The sequence below is a fragment of the Spea bombifrons genome, chromosome 5, assembly GCF_027358695.1.
Source record: "Spea bombifrons isolate aSpeBom1 chromosome 5, aSpeBom1.2.pri, whole genome shotgun sequence".
In the NCBI taxonomy this organism is placed as follows: Eukaryota; Metazoa; Chordata; class Amphibia; order Anura; family Pelobatidae; genus Spea; species Spea bombifrons.
The window spans coordinates 58819411-58841175 of NC_071091.1; the positions used below are offsets into that span (position 1 = coordinate 58819411).

General features: G+C 40.4%; 1 protein-coding gene across 1 annotated transcript in view; it reads left to right on the forward strand.

The window, feature by feature from the left end:
- The window catches only part of NFX1 (nuclear transcription factor, X-box binding 1), a 37354-nt gene extending 20436 nt beyond the window's left edge, over positions 1–16918 (forward strand). Inside the window, exons 8-24 of the mRNA XM_053466925.1 lie at positions 6–105; positions 622–839; positions 1090–1187; positions 2246–2276; positions 3104–3186; positions 4928–5036; positions 5550–5669; positions 5946–6025; positions 7218–7448; positions 8564–8637; positions 9516–9617; positions 11547–11588; positions 12403–12498; positions 13010–13076; positions 13795–13940; positions 14308–14412; positions 15380–16918. Coding sequence (XP_053322900.1) covers positions 6–105; positions 622–839; positions 1090–1187; positions 2246–2276; positions 3104–3186; positions 4928–5036; positions 5550–5669; positions 5946–6025; positions 7218–7448; positions 8564–8637; positions 9516–9617; positions 11547–11588; positions 12403–12498; positions 13010–13076; positions 13795–13940; positions 14308–14412; positions 15380–15455 — 1778 coding nt within the window. The 3' untranslated portion in view covers positions 15456–16918. The remainder of the gene's footprint in view (positions 1–5; positions 106–621; positions 840–1089; positions 1188–2245; positions 2277–3103; positions 3187–4927; positions 5037–5549; positions 5670–5945; positions 6026–7217; positions 7449–8563; positions 8638–9515; positions 9618–11546; positions 11589–12402; positions 12499–13009; positions 13077–13794; positions 13941–14307; positions 14413–15379) is intronic.
- Positions 16919–21765: the final 4847 nt, after the last annotated feature.

Below are 21765 nucleotides of genomic sequence, written 5' to 3' on the forward strand. Positions count from 1 at the left end.
GCCAGCATGCTACTGTGGTGGGAGTTCCCGGGATGTGCCGTGTGGAACAGACAAAGATAACTACGATGGATTTGGAAACTTCTCCTGCCAGAAACTTTGTGGCAAGTAAGGCTCAGCATTGTACGGCCGATAAATTGTCTACGCAGCATGTATGCAACTTTCATTATATGTAACCTTAATTAAACCAACTAACGTCGGTAGATTAAAAAAAAAAAGTTGGTATCATCATGCCCTTATTATTTTGATAATCTACCCAATGCAGAATATTTTGTGGATTGCATTTACAGATTGGGAGTTATTCTAGTGGACAGTCTGAAATTTATTTACCGCAAAGCAGCGAAACGGATTGTAAACTGTAGCAAGCAGTGTCTTAGAAACCTAGAATTTGTCATCGGATAAGAACAATCCAATCCATCTAGTCTGTTTGTTTTTTGCTGATGTAAAGACCTTAATCTGTCCTTGGTCCTTGTCTTGGATCCAGGATAGCCATTTGTCTTACTCAATGCATGTTTAAGTTCCTATCACTTCCATTGGACCTTATGTCACTCATCTAACACCCTTTCAGCAATCCTATCCGTAGGCTTCTTGGAACAGATTTGGCATTTGTTTTTCCACCTGCAGGAAACTGAACTGTGGGAAGCATGGCTGTACTGAAGTTTGTCACCCTCAGCCTTGCCAGCCATGTCCTCGGCTCCCTCAAGTTGTCCGTTTTTGCCCCTGCGGACAGACGCCTTTGAGCAAACTGTTGGAGCTGGGGTGTGTGGACAGGAAGACCTGCATGGACCCGATACCTTCTTGTGGAAAAACCTGTGGCAAGCCTCTGCCTTGTGGCTCTCATGGTAAGTAGAGCCTGCATGCAGACCGTGACAGTTGGATCCATGACAGTTTCTGTTGTTGGCACACTGCCGTTAATGAGACCAGTGCATGGGCCGCGACATTATTAAAATTCGTATACTGAACTGTGAAATATTGACTTCAATAATGTCCAAATATTTACCCATACTTTTTCAAGAAAAGGATATATATAGTCTAAAAAAAAAAAAAAAAAAATTACCCTCATTTTTAATTTCTTCAATTTCTCCCACTCAGATTTTATTCACACCTGTGAGAACCTCTGTCACGAAGGTGAATGCGGCCCTTGTTCCCGCAACTCTAACATATCTTGCCGGTGCGGCTTCAAAACAAAGGTATAGGATTGGCTTGTTTTTTTTCCATTGTTTCTGGTTACTTTGTTAAACTCAATGCATAGCTTTAGTTATAGGCGTGTTGCATTTTCCCCACCTCTCTGTAGGACTTCCCTCCTGCATCTGCTGGGTTGTGTTGTAGAGCCATGCGCTTCATGCCATTAGATGCAGTTTGAATTTTTCTTACATTGAAATTTAATTCCAGGAAAGACATTAATGCGTGGGACTTGCTGAGTGGTTCATAAGCTGTCTTGAGTTTACTTTAACCCCGTCCTCGGTAAACTCACCTGGCTGAGCCTTGGTGTTTGTGATGAATTAATATTCCATCAGTGCATCCGCAGTAGGCTTTGTGCAATTCAGATACAGCCGAGCAAGGAGGGAAGGCCTGCACAAGTGATATCGGGGGGAAAATGATGTTCAAAATTGTCTCCATTACGCTTTTACAAAAATATTACCCTTTAATATCAGTAACGGAAAAATAAATTAGCTTTCAGCAGGAGCATAACACGCGCGTTTCGAAGAAATGTAACACCTTCATTTGTTTGTGTATTTCTGTAAATTGCTCTGCTGTCAAGAAAGTAGCAGGTTGGGTTTTTTATAAAAAGGGCTCCAGCTGTCCAAATGCTTTTTGGCGTAATAGAGCTCGCTTTCTTAATACCTGTCATTGAATGAACCTGTAAACACATGAGCATTGAATGTGTTTAGAAAGCCCTGTGCATTAGTGGAAATAGCCTGGTGGAGAACGCAGACCCCATCACATTTGTTGCCACTAATAGCTCACAGTTCACACAGTAATTGTGACTATAGTGTCCTGAAATGGAACAAATCCATAAGCTGAAAACAAAGTCAGTTTCCTCTACTGCTATGCCCTGCTGCGTAGCACCGATGGATGGAAAAGCAGAAATAAATTCAATGTGCTGTGTGCTACGTGAAGTCTTTCTTACTATTATGTTCAATATTCCTATTACGTGGCGCTTTTATGCTATCCGCTTAGCATGGAAACAGCTGTAAATGAGATGAGAACTTGCATAACCTCCTTGGTTCTTTGTTTTGCTCTACAGGAAGTTCCATGTGCGCTGATCCAGAGTGAAGGTAAGAATGGAGATGGGGATGGAGTTGGGGTTACCTGTAGACCATGGGTGCATTCGTTGTCAGTGGTCAGAAGGAGTGCTCGAGTGTATAGGTGACAAACCTATTGTGCATCAAACACCTGCACATCTTAAGCTAATTTTTCTGCTTTTGGCAACACAAAATAAATGAAAAGCATACGAGGTGACGTTGAAGTAGGAATCTGTTGAAACTCTTGGAATCTTATATAAATAGTGCTGCAAGCTCCTTTAAAAAAAAAAAACAATGGTCAATGAGCTGCGTGAGGCTGTTGTAGTTTATGACATTAAAAATATATTTTTCCAAATTATTTGTTTGCATTTTTATTTGTAATATGTGTTTTGTTAGCTTGTCTCATTTCCACGTTTGTGCTCCATGGTGCTTGCTGGGAAGTGAACGTAAATCCAGCTCCTTTTATCTAATATTAATCCACATCGTGTAAAACACGTAGTGGACTCGTGCTGAGACGGACAACTGTAGAGCAGGACTCTCCTGCTGTGGTGACAGGACATGGTTTGTGAAGTGCCTCTGAGTTCTTGGCTTTGGAAAGGATAAATCGTTGGCTGTGATGTAGGATTTTACAGATGGTCACCAGGAAATCAGCTTTTGATGTTCTCTGTCTCTGGAAAGAGTAGCAATATATTGGCAGTAGATAAGCGTCAAATAATAGAAACTTTCTCGCTACCCCCTATGTTACATTTCAGTTTTAAGTCCAATATAAATCACCTCGCAACCATCTCGGTTTAGATGTTGGGAACCAGAGATCTTGCAAAAATAGTACTTGATTGTATCTCTTTTTTTTTCTTCTGCAGAGGACCTTACGTTTGTCTGTGATAAACGCTGCAATAAGAAGCGTCAGTGCGGAAGGCATAAATGCAATGATATTTGCTGCGTGGTAAGGTCTCTGTTTTGGGGGGTTTGTTCAGTCATATCAGTAAAATCCTTATTTCAAAGAACGTTTAGATAGTCAGATAGCTTTAACACAACTATGTCTTTGGCTCCCTGTACGGTGGTTTAAATTGTTTTATGCCCTATGCACATGTGTACTAAATTAAGTCCTTAGAAGCCATGATTTATGCACAAAGAACAGGAATGATACTGTATAAAGTGTAAAACAATCAATGCATGCATTCTAAATTATCTTTGTATAAAAGTGTTTTAACAGCTTGAAAATAAAGTGTCTAAAAATAAAAAAGAAAGTAATCTTACCAGAAAAAATAAACCTGCCATAGCCTCCATCCTCATATGCGACACTTACATTTGGCCATATGGTGTATAATGTATGTGGACACCCCTCCTAATTATTGAGTTTAGATATTTCAGCCTCACCAATTGCTAACAATAGACGAACATTGGCAGTAGAATTGGACGTGCTGAAGAACTCAGTTTGTGAAATTTCTGCCCTGGTAGACTGTAAGTGTTGTTATAGTGGAAGCGTCTAGGAGTAACAACAGCTCAGCAATGAAGGGATAGACCACAAACTCTCACAGAGCGGGGCTGCTGAGTCGTGAAGCTACACGCATATAAAAATTGCCTGTCCTTTCTAGCCTCACTCACTCACTACAGATTCCCAAACTGCTCTGGAAGCAGCTTCGTGCACAAAGCAAGAAAAGGTTTGGAGAGTTTGGTATGGAGGAACTCCAGTGGCATATACACATCACTGACCTTAAGCCCACTGAACACCTTTGGCATAAATAGGAATGCAGATTGGAAGTCAGGCTGACCTCACAAATGCTCTTTTGGGAGAATGGGCACAAATTCCTACAGACACATCCCAAAGTCTTGTGGAAAGCCTTCCCAGTAGAGTGGAGGTTCTTACAGCCACCAAGGGGAGGGTAACTCAATATTAATGCAGATGGTTTTGGAATAGGATGACCAACCAGTTCATATAGATGCGATGGTCAGGTGTCCACATACATTGTATCTTTTAATACAATATTAATTAAAAATAAGTGGTGAAGTGACCCAGAACCATTTATACAGAAGGCTTTTAGTGCAACCTGCTTCAAGTGATCATTAGCTTAAGAATCAGAGATAGCATTATGCATAGAGCTCGGGAAACTGATTCCTCTGTCATGGCTGCTATAAGAAAGGCGCTTGTATTTTAGTTTTTTTAAATGTAAGAAAAAAAAATGTCAATAACAGTTTCTGTACCTGGTGGGCCTAAGTAATGGAACCTGGAGACAGAGGCAGAGGGCCATCAGGGGCTAAAAAAAACCCCTGATCCTCTCTGATTGGTAGCATTACTTAGAAATGATGATTGTCTTGGCATGCGGGTTAATGCTTTGTTCAAAACTAGAGAACATAATATTACTAATCATGGCTGCTTGTTATTGATTGCCCTCTCGTCAGGCGTGAATTGAGCTAGTGAATGATTCAGCTAGGCTCTTGCCCCCCATCTTATAAATCCTCTAGATTGGAAGCTCGTTTGAGCCGGGTCCTGCTCACCTATTGTTTCTGTCTGATTGCTATGTTATATACTACATGTCATGTCCTGTTTACCCGTTGTACGGCGCTATGGAATATGATGGCGCTATCTAAAAATACATAATAAGTGAATCTGTGAATGTATTTATGTGAGTTTGAATTTGTTGTGTTTATTTTTCCATGGAATTGTGCATGTTTTGTGCTTTTAGGACAAAGAACACAAGTGCTCCTTAATTTGTGGACATAAACTGAACTGTGGCATTCACAGATGTGATCAGCCTTGTCACCGTGGCAACTGTCAGACCTGCTGGCAAACAAGTGAGCGATTGCATTTGATCTGCTGCTATTCTTTCACTGTAGAGCATATTTTAGACTTTAAACAACATTTGACAAAGATTTAGAGACTTGCTTCTCTTTAACATTTATATATCCCTAGCTTAGCCCAAGTTTGTCACCGTTACTTGCCCTCTGATCAAGAAGAGACATCATTCCTTCTTGATCTCATAGAGCTAATTCTCCACTTAAGATCTCTTTGTGAAGATTACTGAGCCCTTTAGATTGAGTTAAATGTTAACTACATGCACTCTGAATTTGGAGATTTGTTTCCCTCCTCCAAAAATAATTACGTGTAAGGCCAATTGTAATGCTTTAGCTTCACTATGGTATCCCACAGTCCAACAGAGGAGAAACAAAACATAATGTTTAAAAAAATAATTGACATAAATATTTCAAACGACTATTCTGCTTATTTTTTTTGATATAGGTTTGTAGATTTGCTGTTTTAGGATATTAAAAAATATATTTCGACATCTTTTTTTGTTTTGCTAAAAGGTTTTGATGAACTTACGTGCTACTGTGGGGAGTCTGTGATTTTTCCTCCGATACCTTGCGGCACCAGACCACCAGAGTGTAAAAACTCTTGTACCAGACAACATGAGTGTGATCATCCGGGTAAGTATTTAGTTTGAAAACCATGAGCCCTGTTTGTGTGGGGAAAGAAAACGTTTGATGTTAACTAGCCATTGCATGTTCCGTTCGACACCACAATAATCAGACTATTCTAGTGGGGATGACAGCCTGTTGTAGGGCATTCTTAATAAGAAGAAGGAATGGTCACAAAGTTGCCGAAGTTCAGGGTTTCTTTGATTTTGTTGAAGTGATGAAATATCACTCTAATGGTCTGTTTTCAAGCACTTTGTTGATGTAGCTTTTTATTTAATTCTGCAGTTTTTCATTCATGTCACAGCGAGGAGAAGTGTCCCCCTTGCACATACCTTACCCAGAAATGGTGTATGGGAAAACACGAGGTAAGCACCACTACTTTTTATTGGCATCTGAATGTATGGCTGAGCGTCCGGCGACTCTACCATATTTTGCCCACGTTAATCTAAGTGGTAGTTTGCGAGACAACGGGGTATGTATGAGGCATGCGGATGTGACATACACGTTTATAACCATAAATCTAGACTCTCGGGCACGCAGGGCTGCAGTGCTCCTGCCGACAACACGCACTGGGGATCTTTTTTGGAGGTTCCGGAACAATTGCAAAGAAAGAATGATGTCGCTTGTGTGTATGGATCATGAACAGCTACAGAAGTTGGTAATATGACTTGGTTGTCAGATGCTCTAAAGAAAGGAATCTCCATGGAAACCGTAATGCTTTCAACAAAGCAGGCTTTCCATCACGACTGTGCTATCTGATGCACATCATACGCCTGGAATAAATGTTTCATTTATGCCACCGCTGTGTTTGCGTTGTAAGGTTTACACGTCAGATTTGTATTTTTGCTGTGAGAATTCCCACTTCTTCACCTGACTATTTGTATAATAGGCACTGTATCCCTTGCTGTCTCGGGGTACATTTTTAAGCTTTTCTTCTTAATAAAATGTTACCAAAATAAAATGTTATCCCCCATTTCAGGAGCATGTCTGTAACGTGCCAGATTAACCCCTTAAGGACAATGGGCGGTCCCTAAACGCATTGAAAACAATGCATTTTGAGCACGTACATGTACAGGCTTTGTCATTAAGGGGTTAATGGCACCTAAAAAAATATTTTTATATATATCAGCATTAGGTTCCAGGAGCAGAATGGCTATGGCCCAACTGCTCTCTTATGTGTCCACAAACTGCTTTTGGTGGGTTTAATGGTGGTGGTTTGGATGCTGAACACACTTTTGCGCTTTTTTTAACAATATTCTTAAAGCTGTGTGACCAAAGCCCATTTTCAGAATGTATTTATTCCATATCTCTCAGTTTTGAAATTAACACGCAAGAGACATTGGTAGAGTCTCTGTGTATGAATGTATATTAACAAGTAGGCATGTTGGTGTCCCGAAGGAGAAATAGGGATGAAACTAAGGTTTTTCGGCTCAATTAGCTTTAATTTAATAACATTTTACGTTCCATCCACTGATATGTAGGACGACACGCTAAGGGCTAGTATGGGAGAGGAAGGAATTTTCTCTATTAAGGATTTCACTGTCTTCTTTCCCACAGATTAGAAACAATATCCCGTGTCACCTCAGTGACATCTCGTGTGGTCTGCGCTGCAACCAGATGTTAAAATGCGGCATGCACAAATGTAAGAGGATCTGTCACAAAGGAGAGTGCCTCATCGATGAAGACTGCAAGCAGCCGTGTACCCTGCCGAGGCCAGACTGTGGCCACCCGTGCTTGGCACCCTGTCACCCGGCGCAGCCCTGTCCACCTTCTGCGTGCAGCGCTATGGTAATCCACTCCGCACACCTCGTGTTAGGTTCATAGTGGGGCTTCTTCATTACGTAAGGCTCAACACTGACTGCTAGATCTAGCTTTGTACTGAACATCTTAAAAAATGATTGCTGTAATTAATTAAGCATTAACATTTCCATACGTTATGGAAAAAAGGCATATGTAAAGCCTGCTGAAACAAGTAGAAGGTGGTACACAAAGCGTGTTGGCGAATGTAATTGCTCTGCAAGCAAATCCGCAGCACTGGTTTTATAAAAGGTATTGTAATACATAATGCATAGAATTTCCTTTTTTATTTAATTTAAGTTTGAGATTTGTATGTGAATGCTGACCCTGATTTAAAAGCCTCCACAAGTAGCAATCAAATGTATTATGTTGTTTACTTATTGCAAGTACAATTTGCTTTCCTTAATCCTGGTTTAGTCATATTCATTTTCTTTCTAATCTCTCCATACTCTCTAAATGGACAGAAATGGCCAGGTGCATTGTCATGTGGAATGTGTTTTTGTTAAAATGGAACAACATTGATACTGTTTAATGGCATATGTTGACCGCCACACATGCAAGAAGGATGGCATGGGAAGAAAAACCACGCAAATCTGCAGATTTTAAAGGGATACTCTCGTTGTGATGTGCACTTTAATGCATATGATGGCTGTCTGGTTCCTTTACATGAAGTGGTTTCTCTTAAATTAATCCATAGAGGGATTCTGCAGAATCCCCCATTTATGCATTAGCCCCCTTTTCCCATCCCTCAGCTTTTTTCTGTGCAGGAGATGTGTTCGGTTGAAGACATCTCCCTGCTCATAGTATACATACCTCTGGTTTGAAGGTCTTCTCAGACCCTGTGCGCACGTGCAGAAGACTCTCCCATTGGTTTAAGCAGCCAACCAATAGCAAGAATTATGAAATGATGGAGGAGGAGGGCTGCTGCTTCTACCATGAGTCCGTTTGTACTTTAGTATGCATTACTACAGTACTACAGTACTTTTTTAGTGAGGCAGCCAGGAACAGTTGAGGTTTCTTTTAATATAGACGCACCATTCTGTATTAAATTGATCTGCAAAGTTTGCGCTGTGACATTAGACTTAATACTTTGTTTTACTCAACAGATTGAACTTCAATGTGAATGTGGGAGAAGGAAGGAGACGATGATTTGCTCAGCAGCATCATCCACTTATCAAAGGTTGTTACGCTAAATTTGATTTATAATGTGTGCATTGGGTTACAGAGTAAAAGACTTCTTAGGAGCTTGACACGGGGGTTTAGAGCATCACCAACACGGTAAAACTTAAAACAGATAAAATATGTGACGGGTCTGAAGGAAATGCACAAGGGATGTCAAAGTTGCATTGTTTGCATGTTACTTTTTAAGTAAAATATTATCTAGTGGTTACATTTCAGTCCTGCCGTAAAAAGTGAACTGCAGGGGTTTAAGCATTGGCCTATTTACAATCCTCCAGTTTCTTCCATGCTACTGTTTGGAGAGCTTGTTTTCACTAGTTTTACATAAAATGTTTGGACACGTAAAGCATATGTCTAACTGGGGATTCACCCCAACGTTAATCTTGGATAAAGGTGTCTAGGCTTATTGGAAATGATTGTGGATTACCATTTGGTTGTACAATCCAACGCTCTTAGCTAGATGCTGAGGATTCTGCTTCCCCGCCCCATTGGACATTGGGCCTTGTATATATTGGAATTGTAAGTCTAACACTGTTGGGATGGGAGTTATACATGAGAATATAACAATTCACTATTGTGACTGTAATTTTGTGAAAATTGGGAAACCTTTTTTTATTCTAAAAGTCCATTTGTTTTAGTCCACAGTACAGATAATGCCAGGGATAAAATGGCAGGAAGACTGAATGTAATAAAGTGGCTTATATGCTTTATCTGACATACCTTGTGGCAATTAAGTAAAAATTAGATAATTTTTCTGTTTTAGGGCAACAAGTCCCATTCATTTTATACAATGGCGCAAAGAAAATTATACATATCACTAAAGTAATTATAGAAGTAATTGATTTTACATTTGGAACTGGCTTATGTTTTGATTTCCAGAATCGCTGCTATATCTATGGCTGCTAAGCTCACGGAAATGCAACTTGGGGACTCTGTGGATATTGGAAGACTTGTTACCAAAAAAGAAATAAAGCAAACAAGGTAAAATACCCCCAAAAAAATTTTTGTTTAGTTTTTGGTCCACTCGTTTTTTGAGAACAAATTTTGTTTCCTGCCCGTTCGGCTCGGGCGAAATTTGGAAGGACTTTTCCATTCAGAAATTCAATTCCTTGTCGCTCTTTATTTAAGCTCTCTCAGACTTTCATTCACATTCACTCGCTGCGTCCCCCTATCTTCTCTGCCAACGGCTTCCGTGTCCCTGTCTCCTTTCCTGCAGCCCCATTTCTTCTTGCTCTTCTGTCTTTCTTTGGCCGCTTATCCTTGTTACATGCTCAGTTAACCAGGCGTCCCAGAGCACGTGTGCAGAAGGGCGAAGCTTCTGGGCATATCTTCTCACCCAGGTGATGGGATGGGGCAGAGGCTGTCTCTGTCGCGTCAGATTTAGGAATATGGTGGCAGGGATTATTTGCAGAATAATTGTGCTCATGTATACTGTTCATGTACTGTGGTATTGCTAAATCAGTACAGCACTAGCATACTGTTATCTTGGGACAACATACAATGCAGACTGCATGATGATTAAACATGGTGGTGTTTAATTCGGAGACATTTTTGATTGGATGTGCGACAGGACCACCGGCTTGCCTTACCTGTCCAGCCACCTTTCTGTGCTCAGTTGAAATGCTCTGCAAGGTTTCCAGGACTGGCCCAAGGTATTGTGCTACCTGGGTCCAAGGATGAAATCCTGCCCCCCTCCCACATTCATACACCAAAGCCATGGTCACATCCATTATGATGGTGTTAGTATTGAAACTTTTTCATGTTAGTGTGTGTGGCACACACAGTCGCACACACTGAGACTTACACGCACAGTCACCCCACACTAACATACCCAGACAAACACACATTAACACACCCAGAAGCACACATAAGTCACTAACCATGGAGAAGCCTTATCCTGCCCTTAATGCCGCACTACTACCACAAGGTGTTTGCATGACTCCCCCCCCCCCAAGGAACTTGCCTTGGGGTGGCAAATCGACATCCATATCAAAGTGCCACGTGGCTCCCATGGGAATCAATGTAAGACTGAAGGTACCCATCTGGGATCTGTATGCAAAATTCCTCAATCAATTTCGCAGGTTGGGACATCTTCAGAAGATGTCCCAACCTGGTGTTTGCCAGGACAGTTCCTGAAAATCACTGTTGGGAGGTATGCCCTAAGGCATGAACAAGTATAGTTACTTCCTTTGCACAAAAAAAAAAAAAAAAGATCCTTGAATTGTCCATGATAACCATTAAAGCAGTAAAATCAAAAAAATTATTGTGGGTTTCACAAATCTTAAAATACATGTATTATGTGGTCTTTCATATTATTCTCATATTTCATTGCAGCAATGCGTGATGCAACCGCGCTATATGCTGTAATAAATAACAATAATAACCTGAATACATGAAAGAGTCTTTGTCTCCATGCCATTTGAAGTACATTTGTACTCAATAATGAAAAGTTCAATGTGTCACTAAGAAAACAATCGGGTCAATTGGATTGTTTTATAGAATGAATGGTATTGTGGATTCCGTGATAATAATGGTGTTACCAGGTATAATATAACGGGGTTTGTGATGGGCTGTGTGATTATTTTTTTTTATTAGGTGATAGTAATATGAACACTTTACCATGTCAAATCTGAATGAGCTCTCTGCAGAAACAATGTGTGTAGGTGGCTGTATTTTTCATCACGCACAAAGCCAAACCTACCAGTTTTATTGTGATTGTCAGTGTTTTCGGTGAAATTTTATTCAGCTCTAACCTTTTGGAGGATAATTACAAAAGGTCAGAACAAGTAGGCGAATTAAATATGAGTTATGGAAAAAAAAGTGTTTTTTTTAACCTGGCCTTGGAAATGAACGCCCCTTCTGTAAGCGTCTCCCTGCTTGACATGCTTTTGTTTGGCTTTGATTACCTAGGCTGCAGTGTGATGAAGAATGCCTGGCTCTGGAAAGGAACAGGTAAGAGAACCCAAAGTGGATGAGTAATGTAAGGGAAAACATCGGCTCTGGCCAGAATGGGCTTGCTGTATCTGCCTTAACAGCTTTTAAAATGAAATGGGGAGCCGCAGGTTGGCTATTATCAAGTGAAAGATGCCTGCCTGTTTAAATGGCACACACCGCCTGGGTTTGAGGAAGCCGTTCCATTTGTGCTTTCGGAGTTATATTTAAAGACAGATAATAACTCTTTGGCCCATCTGGTCAGCCTGTTATTCCTGATGTAAAGGCTCAAACCTTAATCGGCCTCGCCTTGGTCTCATTATAGATTCAGGATAGTCATATGCCTCCCTGTGTATGTTTTAAGTTCTGTCACTGTATTAGCCTCTACCCCTTCTGCCGAGGGGGCTGTTCCACTCATCCGCCACCCTCCCAGTAAAGTAAAAAATAACCTAGGTAGGGGGCCAAAATAAATGACACACATACCCATGTCAATGTTATCCCTATTGATCAATAGTTTAATCGGTCATACAGAGTTTTTATTATACAGTTTCTTCCAACAGTTAGCTTGTAGTCTCTAGAAACTGCAAAGCAATACATAATGTATGTTTATCTGATGATCTTTACTCTCGATGACAATAAGTCTTAAAGATATATATCACTTGCCTTAAATCTGGAAAAATACATGCTGTGCTCCATACTTATTTTGTGCAGCTGCAGGGGGGAGAGTGTGCATTGGTGCGCATTATTTCCAGAGCTTCTTCGGAGACCAAAACGTATCTCGTTGTGTAGTTTGGACTTGACAATTTGGAATAATTACAGATCGTTTATATTACAGGCGTCTAGCAGAAGCTCTGAATATTTCTGAAAACTCTGACCCTTTTAACACGCGTTCTGGAGCCAAGTACAGTGACATCTTGAAGGAAGATGCAAAGTAAGTTCATGTCAAGTGACAATGGTCAAAACCACAACCTTGGAGTATACCAACCTTAAAACAAAAAGTGTCTAAGGCTGGCTGGTCATCAGTGGAGCTGTATCTGTACAGCAGCTGGACACTTACCTGGTGGCCGTGTTTAATCTTGCATCTTGGGTTTGGGATGGGTTATTGGACTGGAGAATATTTACTAACACGCAGTACATATTTGCATTTGTAGATTTGAATTAAAGAGGTCACAATAATAAATTCTGTTCTCACCCTGTCGATTTTGCCTGCTTACCATTTGAAAACGGCGCATTCAACCAAAAAGCATGATAACGTTGCGTAGTGATTGATCATCAATCACGATTTCTCTCACTGGAGTCGGGCATGACCAGTTATGGAATCTATTTTACTTAATGAACATCCGAGAATAACACTGCTCTCCTCTTACTGTGGATGCTGATAGCAGTTGCCTTAAAAATTATTTTCTAAACAATAAAACGAGACCTATTTGTTTTTTCTTCAGGAAAGATTTAAAATTTGTTTCAGAAATAGAACGTGAAATTAAGGCACTTGTGGATGCAGTAAACAAGGTGAGTCAAGACTTCTCTTTTCTAAAACCACCAATATTGAGTGGGTATACCCTGGTATTTGACGGATGTATGTAAAGGATACGTCCTGCCTTCGCTTGTTTGAGTGTGTTCCCTTGGCTAATGTTGCACTCGTTTTTAGGATTTGTTGTCCTGCCCGTAAAATTTCTGGTCTCTTTCTACAGCAGAACCTACCACAAAGCTTCAGCAGCCCATGCGACCTTCTCCTTGCTTGTCTTGCCGGGTATTGGCTGTCTTGGCAGCTTTGGCAGCTGCCTGTTTTGTGGACAGCAATTTTGATGCTCTTATTAGAAATGTTTAGCATTGGCATGCCTGGCTGTTGGTTGGTTCGGCAGTGCCATAAACATCATTATGACACTCAGCTACCATGTGCGTTAAGATGTGATGGCCAGCTACTGTAACATATGAATCTAGACGAACCTGAGCATTACAGTAGCACTCATCCATCCTAAAGGGACTTCATTACAAATAAACATTGAAAAACTCATTACGAAATGCACAGAAGCCAAATCTACAAACATACGTTTTCTGTGGACCTTTATCCTCTTTCTTTTTTTCTTCCACCTTTTCCTGATACTACGCTTGTCCCGTTGCTGCTTAATGTGCATAACTGCATAGTCCTGTGTGGGAAGGGATTGAAACACACACATGTAACGTATGTATCCCGGGTCAGGTTTGCACCTTTTTTTTTTTTATGTAGGGAAAGCAAACCAAAAAAAGCCACTGCTTTCCGCCGATGAACAGAGACCACCGGAAAATGATTCACGATCTGGCCGAAGTTTACTTTGTGGAGAGTGTGAGTTATGACAACGAACCCAAGCGCAATGTCGTAATCACGGCTGTTAAGTAAGTTCGCGGGGAAGTGGAATCTGTTTAATGGACCTCACTTTTTTTTTATTATTATATAAAACTGGATCAAGCATTCTTGCACAGCACATACTATATGACTGTGTTTTCTACTTTTACTTATAGGGAAGAATAGTAGAATAAATGTTATATCATTAGTAAAAGTTATATTAATGCAATAAGGAGGTATGAAAGGGTGTATTCACTATGCCAGGAGTCTATGGGGAATCTGTATTTATTGAGAATTTGCATTTGGACATTTTAACTGCCTCTTGAAGGTACAACCTTCAAGAATGTTTATGGAGCGTGTGTTACTCAGTTTAAATAGTCAGCTTTTCAATTGATGCTTTTCACATTTTTTTTCCAGAGGCAAATCTATGTGCCCAAATGTTTCCCTCATGACTGTGATGGAACGAGAGATGCAGACGAGGCCACCTCCACCCATTGCTCATTACAGGCATCAACCGGAACGGTAAGATCATCCTCGGCTGGATCCCTACATACTTCGAGTACAAGACAACATTATTTTTTCTGTGTTTGGAGAACAAAACCGTACGTTCTCCACGTATCTAAGTGTCTTCAGATTAACATGTACTGAAATATTCTACGTGTACATGTAGTGTATGAAATTGCTTTGTGTGGTTACTGAGTTCAATGAACGTTTTTCATGTGTGACGTATGTTAACTGTGAATTTTATATAGAAAGTCTAAACCTCTCGTATATCCAGTTAAAATTCTCCAGGTAGACTATTAAGTAACACCTATTCTCAGCGCAGATTTCTCAATCTATAATTAACTGCCATCTACGGGTAAACAAGCCAGATCAAAAAGGAGTTTTTTCGTGGAGGAAAAAGGTTGTGTTTTTTTGGCACGTTCTAATACAGATATCCTAGTTCTGGAAAGAGTACAAAAAGAAACTAGCTGTATGTCCGCTTTATACCTCGTAACGTTTGGCCTAACTTGAAGGCAGCTGGGGCCTAAGCAGGAAGTAACTACATTTAGAAGACTTGCCACTAAGCTTTTTTTTACCTTTCATTGAAAAATGCTGTATGTGGCAATTCCACATAGAACTCTTTTGTCTGTATGAATTCCAGGCAAGATATATAAAAGTTACTTGTTGTTAACGCACTAGAAGCACAGATACACAACACTGTACTTTTCGTACCCTAAGCAAGCCGGCCAAGCCGTGGCATATTTTACAGGTTTTCAAAAATAATAATCTCTAGTAGACTCTAAGAGTTCAGATATCTCTCGTAGGATGCACTGCAAATGGTATGATCCATAGAAACACGCACATATATACCCCTATGGGGTCGTCAAGTCCTCTAGCTGTTTTTGAAATGTCTATCCCCACACAGAATGTAGACGATAACAGTATATAGGAAATGCAGGACGTGCATGGATGTCGATTATAATAAGTCTGTATGTTTTTCTTGCAGGAATGGTGGGAGCAGCAGTGCACATATGGCAAAGTGGGAAGAGCCAGGGATAGACTACTTTGATGTCCAAGACTAAGCTGAGACATTCAGCAGATCAGACCGAAGAATGTTGTGCGTGGACCTTCTTTTGTGGTTCCAAACCTCCTGTGAAAGTCCCATCATGCTTTAGGCAGCTGCTACCATGTTACACAGTATGAATCAAAATCTGCTTCAGACGGGCTGGCTTTTGGGCCGAGGTATTATGCCTTGATGATAAAGAGCGCGCACTATCCTCTTACGAATTTGCAGTACCAAGAGTATGGCTATGTGATGTTTTGCAATGCCACATGTCCAGTCTCAGTGCCTGACCCTGTGTTCAGTTTGATGATGAAAATTATTGCTGTATTTTTGAAAAAGTAAAATGAATTGGCCATTTAAAGAAAATAATTCCTTTCATTCCTGTACATTTGGCTAATTGTCATGCCTCATCTCCCTTAAAAACTGGGGTTTATTCAGTAAACTCTGAGTTGGCAAATTAATTGAACACTCCAACTCACCTATGTGATTATGCATTATTAAGGGCCTGTCCCAGAGAGCCTCTCCTACAAAAAGGGCTGAGTCAGCCCCTTGTAATGTGTAGTTAATGTGGAGAGATTTCCTTTCAAACAACGGCTCTCTGATCTAAAGCAACAGTCATGTTGGTGTTGGTGAACCTGACCGATTATTATAGTAATCAGTTTGTTACTGGTTAAACAAATGTTTTGTTTTATATTACTTTCATACCCCAATCACCTTATAAAGAAACCCTAAGAATGAAAGTAGTGATCTGATTGCCCAAGAGCATAGGAGAGAGTCCTTGGTGGTGATAAGTTGTCACAGCCCTCATCAGGACGGTGAGCTGGAGCCATCCCTGGGTATTTACCAGTCAAGTTCCTCCTGGGTTGGCTTGTCCACCACTTGCCATGGGCCATTGTGCATGTACAATGTAATCAAGAGGCAAAGATCAGCCATAGGAAACTGCTGTTATTTAGGAAAGTGCAAGCTGGGCCTCTGATACAGGTGATAACATATTGATGAAAAGTAACATCACAATATAACAACGTATACTACAGTCCTTTTAAATACAATTCAGGGTTTAGTGTAAACTTTGGATGTGAAACTGTCAACAGTTTGTTTGTGTGTTAGGACTCATACCATTTCAAATAGCTGGAATAAAGTGCAATCACTGTTAATAACAGTCTTAATACAGTGATGGGAATGTTTTTGGGCAGGATTGCCCAATTTTCTGCATGAGACCAAGTTGCAGACCTCAAAATGCCAACACTGCATTCTCCCTGGCGTAGTGCAGAAACCTTCCAGAAAAAAAAAACATAACACACGCAGCACATAAACATATACTCGCACTCACGCATATATATATATATGTGTGTACATATATGCATACACACTTTCATACAGATACAGTTTATTTTGCATATATATATATATATATTTCTGTTGGGGATAAATGCAACAATTTTAAGAATAATCTGTATTTAACGCCCCCCCACCCCATCTTAAGGAAGGAAAGGGCAGCAGCAGCACATGGGTTCCATCTGAGAAGCCACCAAACTACTTGCACCCACCCTGTTTCATGTAAATCAAGACTTGCATATGTCCTGTTTATTGTAAATATACAGAAGTATATTTAAGCAGGATGGTAGCAAAGTGTTCGGTGGCTTCTCAGTTAGAACCCATGTGCTACTACCACGGTCTCTCCCCTGTCTCCCCATCGCTCCTTTTTCTCATTATCTCCCTTATCTTTCTTTTTATCTCTCCGTTTTCTTACCATCTCTACTCTTCATCACACTTTATCTCTCCCCTTGCTCCCCATCTCTTACCATTGCTTATTCCTGTGGTGGGAGCATGAGGTCTGTTTCTCAAACCTCTGTTTCAGTGCTGAGCGCTGGGACAAGACATCATCATAGCCGCACACTTCATACGGACCTCAGTTTCACTGCTCCCTCACGAACAGACCTTGGACTATTATTTTTGGGATGTTTTTGGGGGATTTTTGTTTTAAATATATAACTTGTCGGTCGGCAACCTGGCTGCGTGTCACAACAGAGGCCTTGGTGTGCCCATTGTGGCACGCATGCCATAGGTCCGCCATCGCTGGTCTGATACAATAGAGTCAAGGGGATTTTTAAGAAGAACTGATTTTGAAGTTGGTGTCTACCCATTGTACGACAACAGCTTAGATGACAAATGGCTCCCGGGTCATTAGCATTCTCCCCAAGAACCTTAACACTTAAATCCTGACAACCATAGTAGCTGCCTTGTTTGCATAAACCATTGGGGTTTGAAGTGTGAATTCTAGGTTTCCTGTTGGCTGTTTTTTTTTTTTTAACTTGGTTGTTAGGACAACAGCCATCAGTGGCTAAGATGTGCCTGTTACCCCCGGTAACACAAAACACAATACTCTGTAGAACTAAGAATTGCGAAGTGGTTTCCATAATGCATTTTTTTTCTTTTAAGTCTGTGAAAAAGCAGTACTTTCCCCACAAAGTCCACCTCCGATTGCTAAACTCAAAAACGTTTCATCATGGAACACTGTGCCTATATTTTATATAAATAAGATCAGGGTGAGATCTAGATTGCAAATCTATATCATATTAGCAACGAGGAACATGTTTGCGTTTAGTTGCAAAAATGTGACATTTAACATTGCTAGATAGACAATATAGTGTTCTAGTTCAGTGCCCCATAATCTCCTGTCCTCATGCAGACCAGTGGATCCATTAAAATATGTCAAAATAGCAGGGGCTGGAGGCAAAAAGGAATCAAACCATGTGATTCAGTATCTTGGGGATTGCGTTGCTGCAAAAAAAGGGCGATTTGGAGGCTGTTTTATGATGCGAAATTGTGCAAATCTAAGTGCTTTTGCAGTCTCTGAGTAATTGCCACAAGTGCATAGTGGAAAGTTGTGTGTCCATGTTAAAGTGGTCAGTTGTCCTGAACAAGTGCTCAAGATACACGTGCTTTATGTACAATTTGAGTAAGATGTCTGTTTCCTAAATCATATCCATGCAAAAGGTAACTGTGAAGCCTGCTGCTCATGGTGGTTTTGTTTAGAAATGCTGTGTTGGGGATTACGGCGTCCTCCGGATTACTCGAATAAAAAGCTTTCTAACTATTTTACAAATATTTTTCAACTGGTGAAGTCAGGTTACTACTAATCTATAATAAAGACCAATGTTCAAAGTGACTTTGCGTGGGCATTTTTATTTTTCTCGTACAATGTGCATTGAATGTTTACACTATATAGAGTAGTTTACCTCGGCAGTACTTGAATAGAGCTCTGTAGGAAAAAATGCCTTAGGAAAACTGCTTTGAAAATAATCTGCAACTTTAATCTGTTAAATGAACATCTTAATTGTAAAGTTAACTGCAGTAACAAGTTCCTTACAGAGGATGTAGGCAATGATAAATTGCATGGCCTGTTTTTTTTTTTTGGGGGGGGTGATAGCTTTGAGGTTCAGTAATGTGGCTGAAATGAAATGTGGCTGCTGTGAGCCCAGTGTCTGATGGAGCTAATTATGACGCCATACGGATGAGAGCAATGAAAAAACATTTGCCCATATCTTCATTCTATCTAGGGGCACAGTGGAGTAGGGTGGGCATCAGAGTAGGCAGGGATCTGGGGTAGATAAGAGAAGAGACGGCTCAAATCAGGCTATCGGTTAAATTATCTTTAGAGCGCCACAACCACCAAAAGTGAGGGATGGATTTTGACTCGCATCACAACAGGATCTCCCAGTGACCACAACTCTTCTTCCATACTGTGGGCTAGCTGTCTGCTGTCCTCTGTGGCTGACCTGCCCTATGTCCCGGGCTGCCTTCCTGTCATTATGCATTTATTTTTCTCCAACAGACCTAGCCTAGTACTAGGGCTATTCACTAAACACTGGGTGGTGCATACTATTAATCTATTTTGATGCATCCGGTATTTTGTAATAAACCATGCACCTCACTTCCAAACCCTTATTGCTCTTTCTATTGTCTGTTGCTTGGTTCTCATTAAACATGGGCTGTGATGTCTTACATCTAATTTTATGCACATATAGCTCAAGAATCGACCCCAGTGAAATCCAAGGAACGAGCTCTGTTGCCGTATAGAACACAATCAGTTCAACTGATGCAATAGATGAGAGGGTCAAGATGACCCAGGAGATTTCGAAGTACATGGAGATCTACAGAAACAGGGTTATCAATGCTAAAAAGGAACATACATTACATTTATTTATATAGCGCTAGCAGATTCCATAGCGTTACAACAGAGTCAAGTAAAATCATTTTGAATCAAAGGCAATAACAAACTGGTACAAAAGGAGAAGAGGACCCTGATCTTGCCAGCTTTACAATCTAGTCAATGGTTGAAGTGAAGTGAAACGGATGAACAACCACGAAGTGCGTGAAGTTGTTTTAGGACTGGGGGCTAAAACTTGGCATCATTGGATTTTCTATTATATTAATACTAGTGGTAAACTTCCATGAAAAAGTGTATAAGGAAAGAACAGAACTGAACACCTGGGAATGCCAACCGAAAGAAGAGATATAGCCAGCCACAGAAACACTGAAGGAATATATAGCATGGCAGCGCTTAAGGGGCAGTTTGTCGCAATCCTGCCAAAAGCAGCAAAATGATTAAGGAGGATTAGTGAAGTATAGTGTCCCAGCTTCATCAGAGTAAACAAAGGGAATAGAGATTCTTTGTGATGTGATGCCATGGGGCAAGTGATCAGAAAACTTCATTCTTAGGTAGATGTCTTAGTCCAGCACTAAACAGGGCTTTGCCTAGGCATGATGTTCTGAAGATGTAGGTTATGGATCAACAGTAGCTGAAGGTTGTGCGTTGCTTTAGAACATTACTCTCCATCTGAAGGCCTGCATGAAAGACATGTCTGCCAAAGGTTATTGTCCTTCACTACTGGGAACTCCCACATTGTATCTAAATCTAATAAGTGACCCTAGCCCGGGCTCTGTATCACTTAACACACCTTATGGTGACATAGGACATCCCGAAAGCTGTTATATTACATCATTGCTTTAATAGGGTTTGATTCATTCCAACAAATAACTCATTAGCTAATGTGGAAGCCAGTCATGGAAAATATCTCTGTAGTGTTTTGTTGTTAAAAGGTGAAAAACTAGCAGATTAGATAAAAACATGCATATAGTTTCCTACACACATACACCCTCCTTCAGCCTCCCTGCCTCCAATCCGCTGTCATTTGACTTTTATTTTTCCTCTTCAGGTAACCATGACGACCAACATGCCGAAATGTACTGACAATTACAAATCCATTAGTGCAATAAATGCCTTTTATCTTCACTAGTAGTCTAGATCCGTGTGGGCTCAAGACTTCAACACAATCCACAAACATAATGGATATTTCTGAAAACAGCAATTATCTAAAAAAAAAAAAAAAAGATTTCAAGTCTGTTCTTGTGAAAACCACTAAGTTTGTGGTTTTTAAATTGTTTTTCAGTGGTTAATTCAAAGTCTTTTTTAGTTCAACATATAAATAAGAAGGTAATGGAGAACATACGCAAGGGAGAGAATGCTTTTTTAGGGCTCCATCATATTTGTTGCAAAACATACGTTTTATAGTATTGTGAAAAAAGTTTAAACCAAATTCATTTTAAAAATCAAACCTTAGCCACATCCAGGTCACTGACATATGAATATTTGCAAACCATGAATTAATATTAATATTACTTTGATTAGGTGATAAACATCATAACAGATTAGCAAATACACGGTGGATATCCAGCAGTAGTATTTGTTGATTGTATAAAAATATATAAAATTAATTTACATAATTGTTAACTGTTTGAATTAAATCAGGACAATGCCAATAGTAAGACCAATGTACCCCATGTCATGTGTCGTATCCAAGATCCCCACAATCTGGTGAGTAGCCCTTTGAGCAATGGGGTTAGAAAGCAATGTTCCACTGTCTGTTATGGTGCAGCGGCTGGTAGGACAACACCAGTCATCTGCAGAATCCCTCAGCAGTAGCCAAGGTTGATGCGGCAGAGGTGTCTGGCTACCCTCTAGTGATCTTTGATGGGACGTCTGGCATCTTATGAATCCTATGATGTGTGAAAACTAGCAAGGTGTACCTAATAAAGGTGTACACTCACTGGCCACTTTATTAGGTACACCTTGCTAGTACCGGGTTGGACCCCCTTTTGCTTTCAGAACTGCCTTCATTCTTAATGGCATACTTTCTACAAGGTGCTGAAAACATTCCTCAGAGATTTTGGTCCATATGGACATGATGGCATCACGCGGTTCCTACAGATTTGTTGGCTGTGCATCCATGATGTGAATCTCCCGTTCCACCACATCCCAAAGGTGC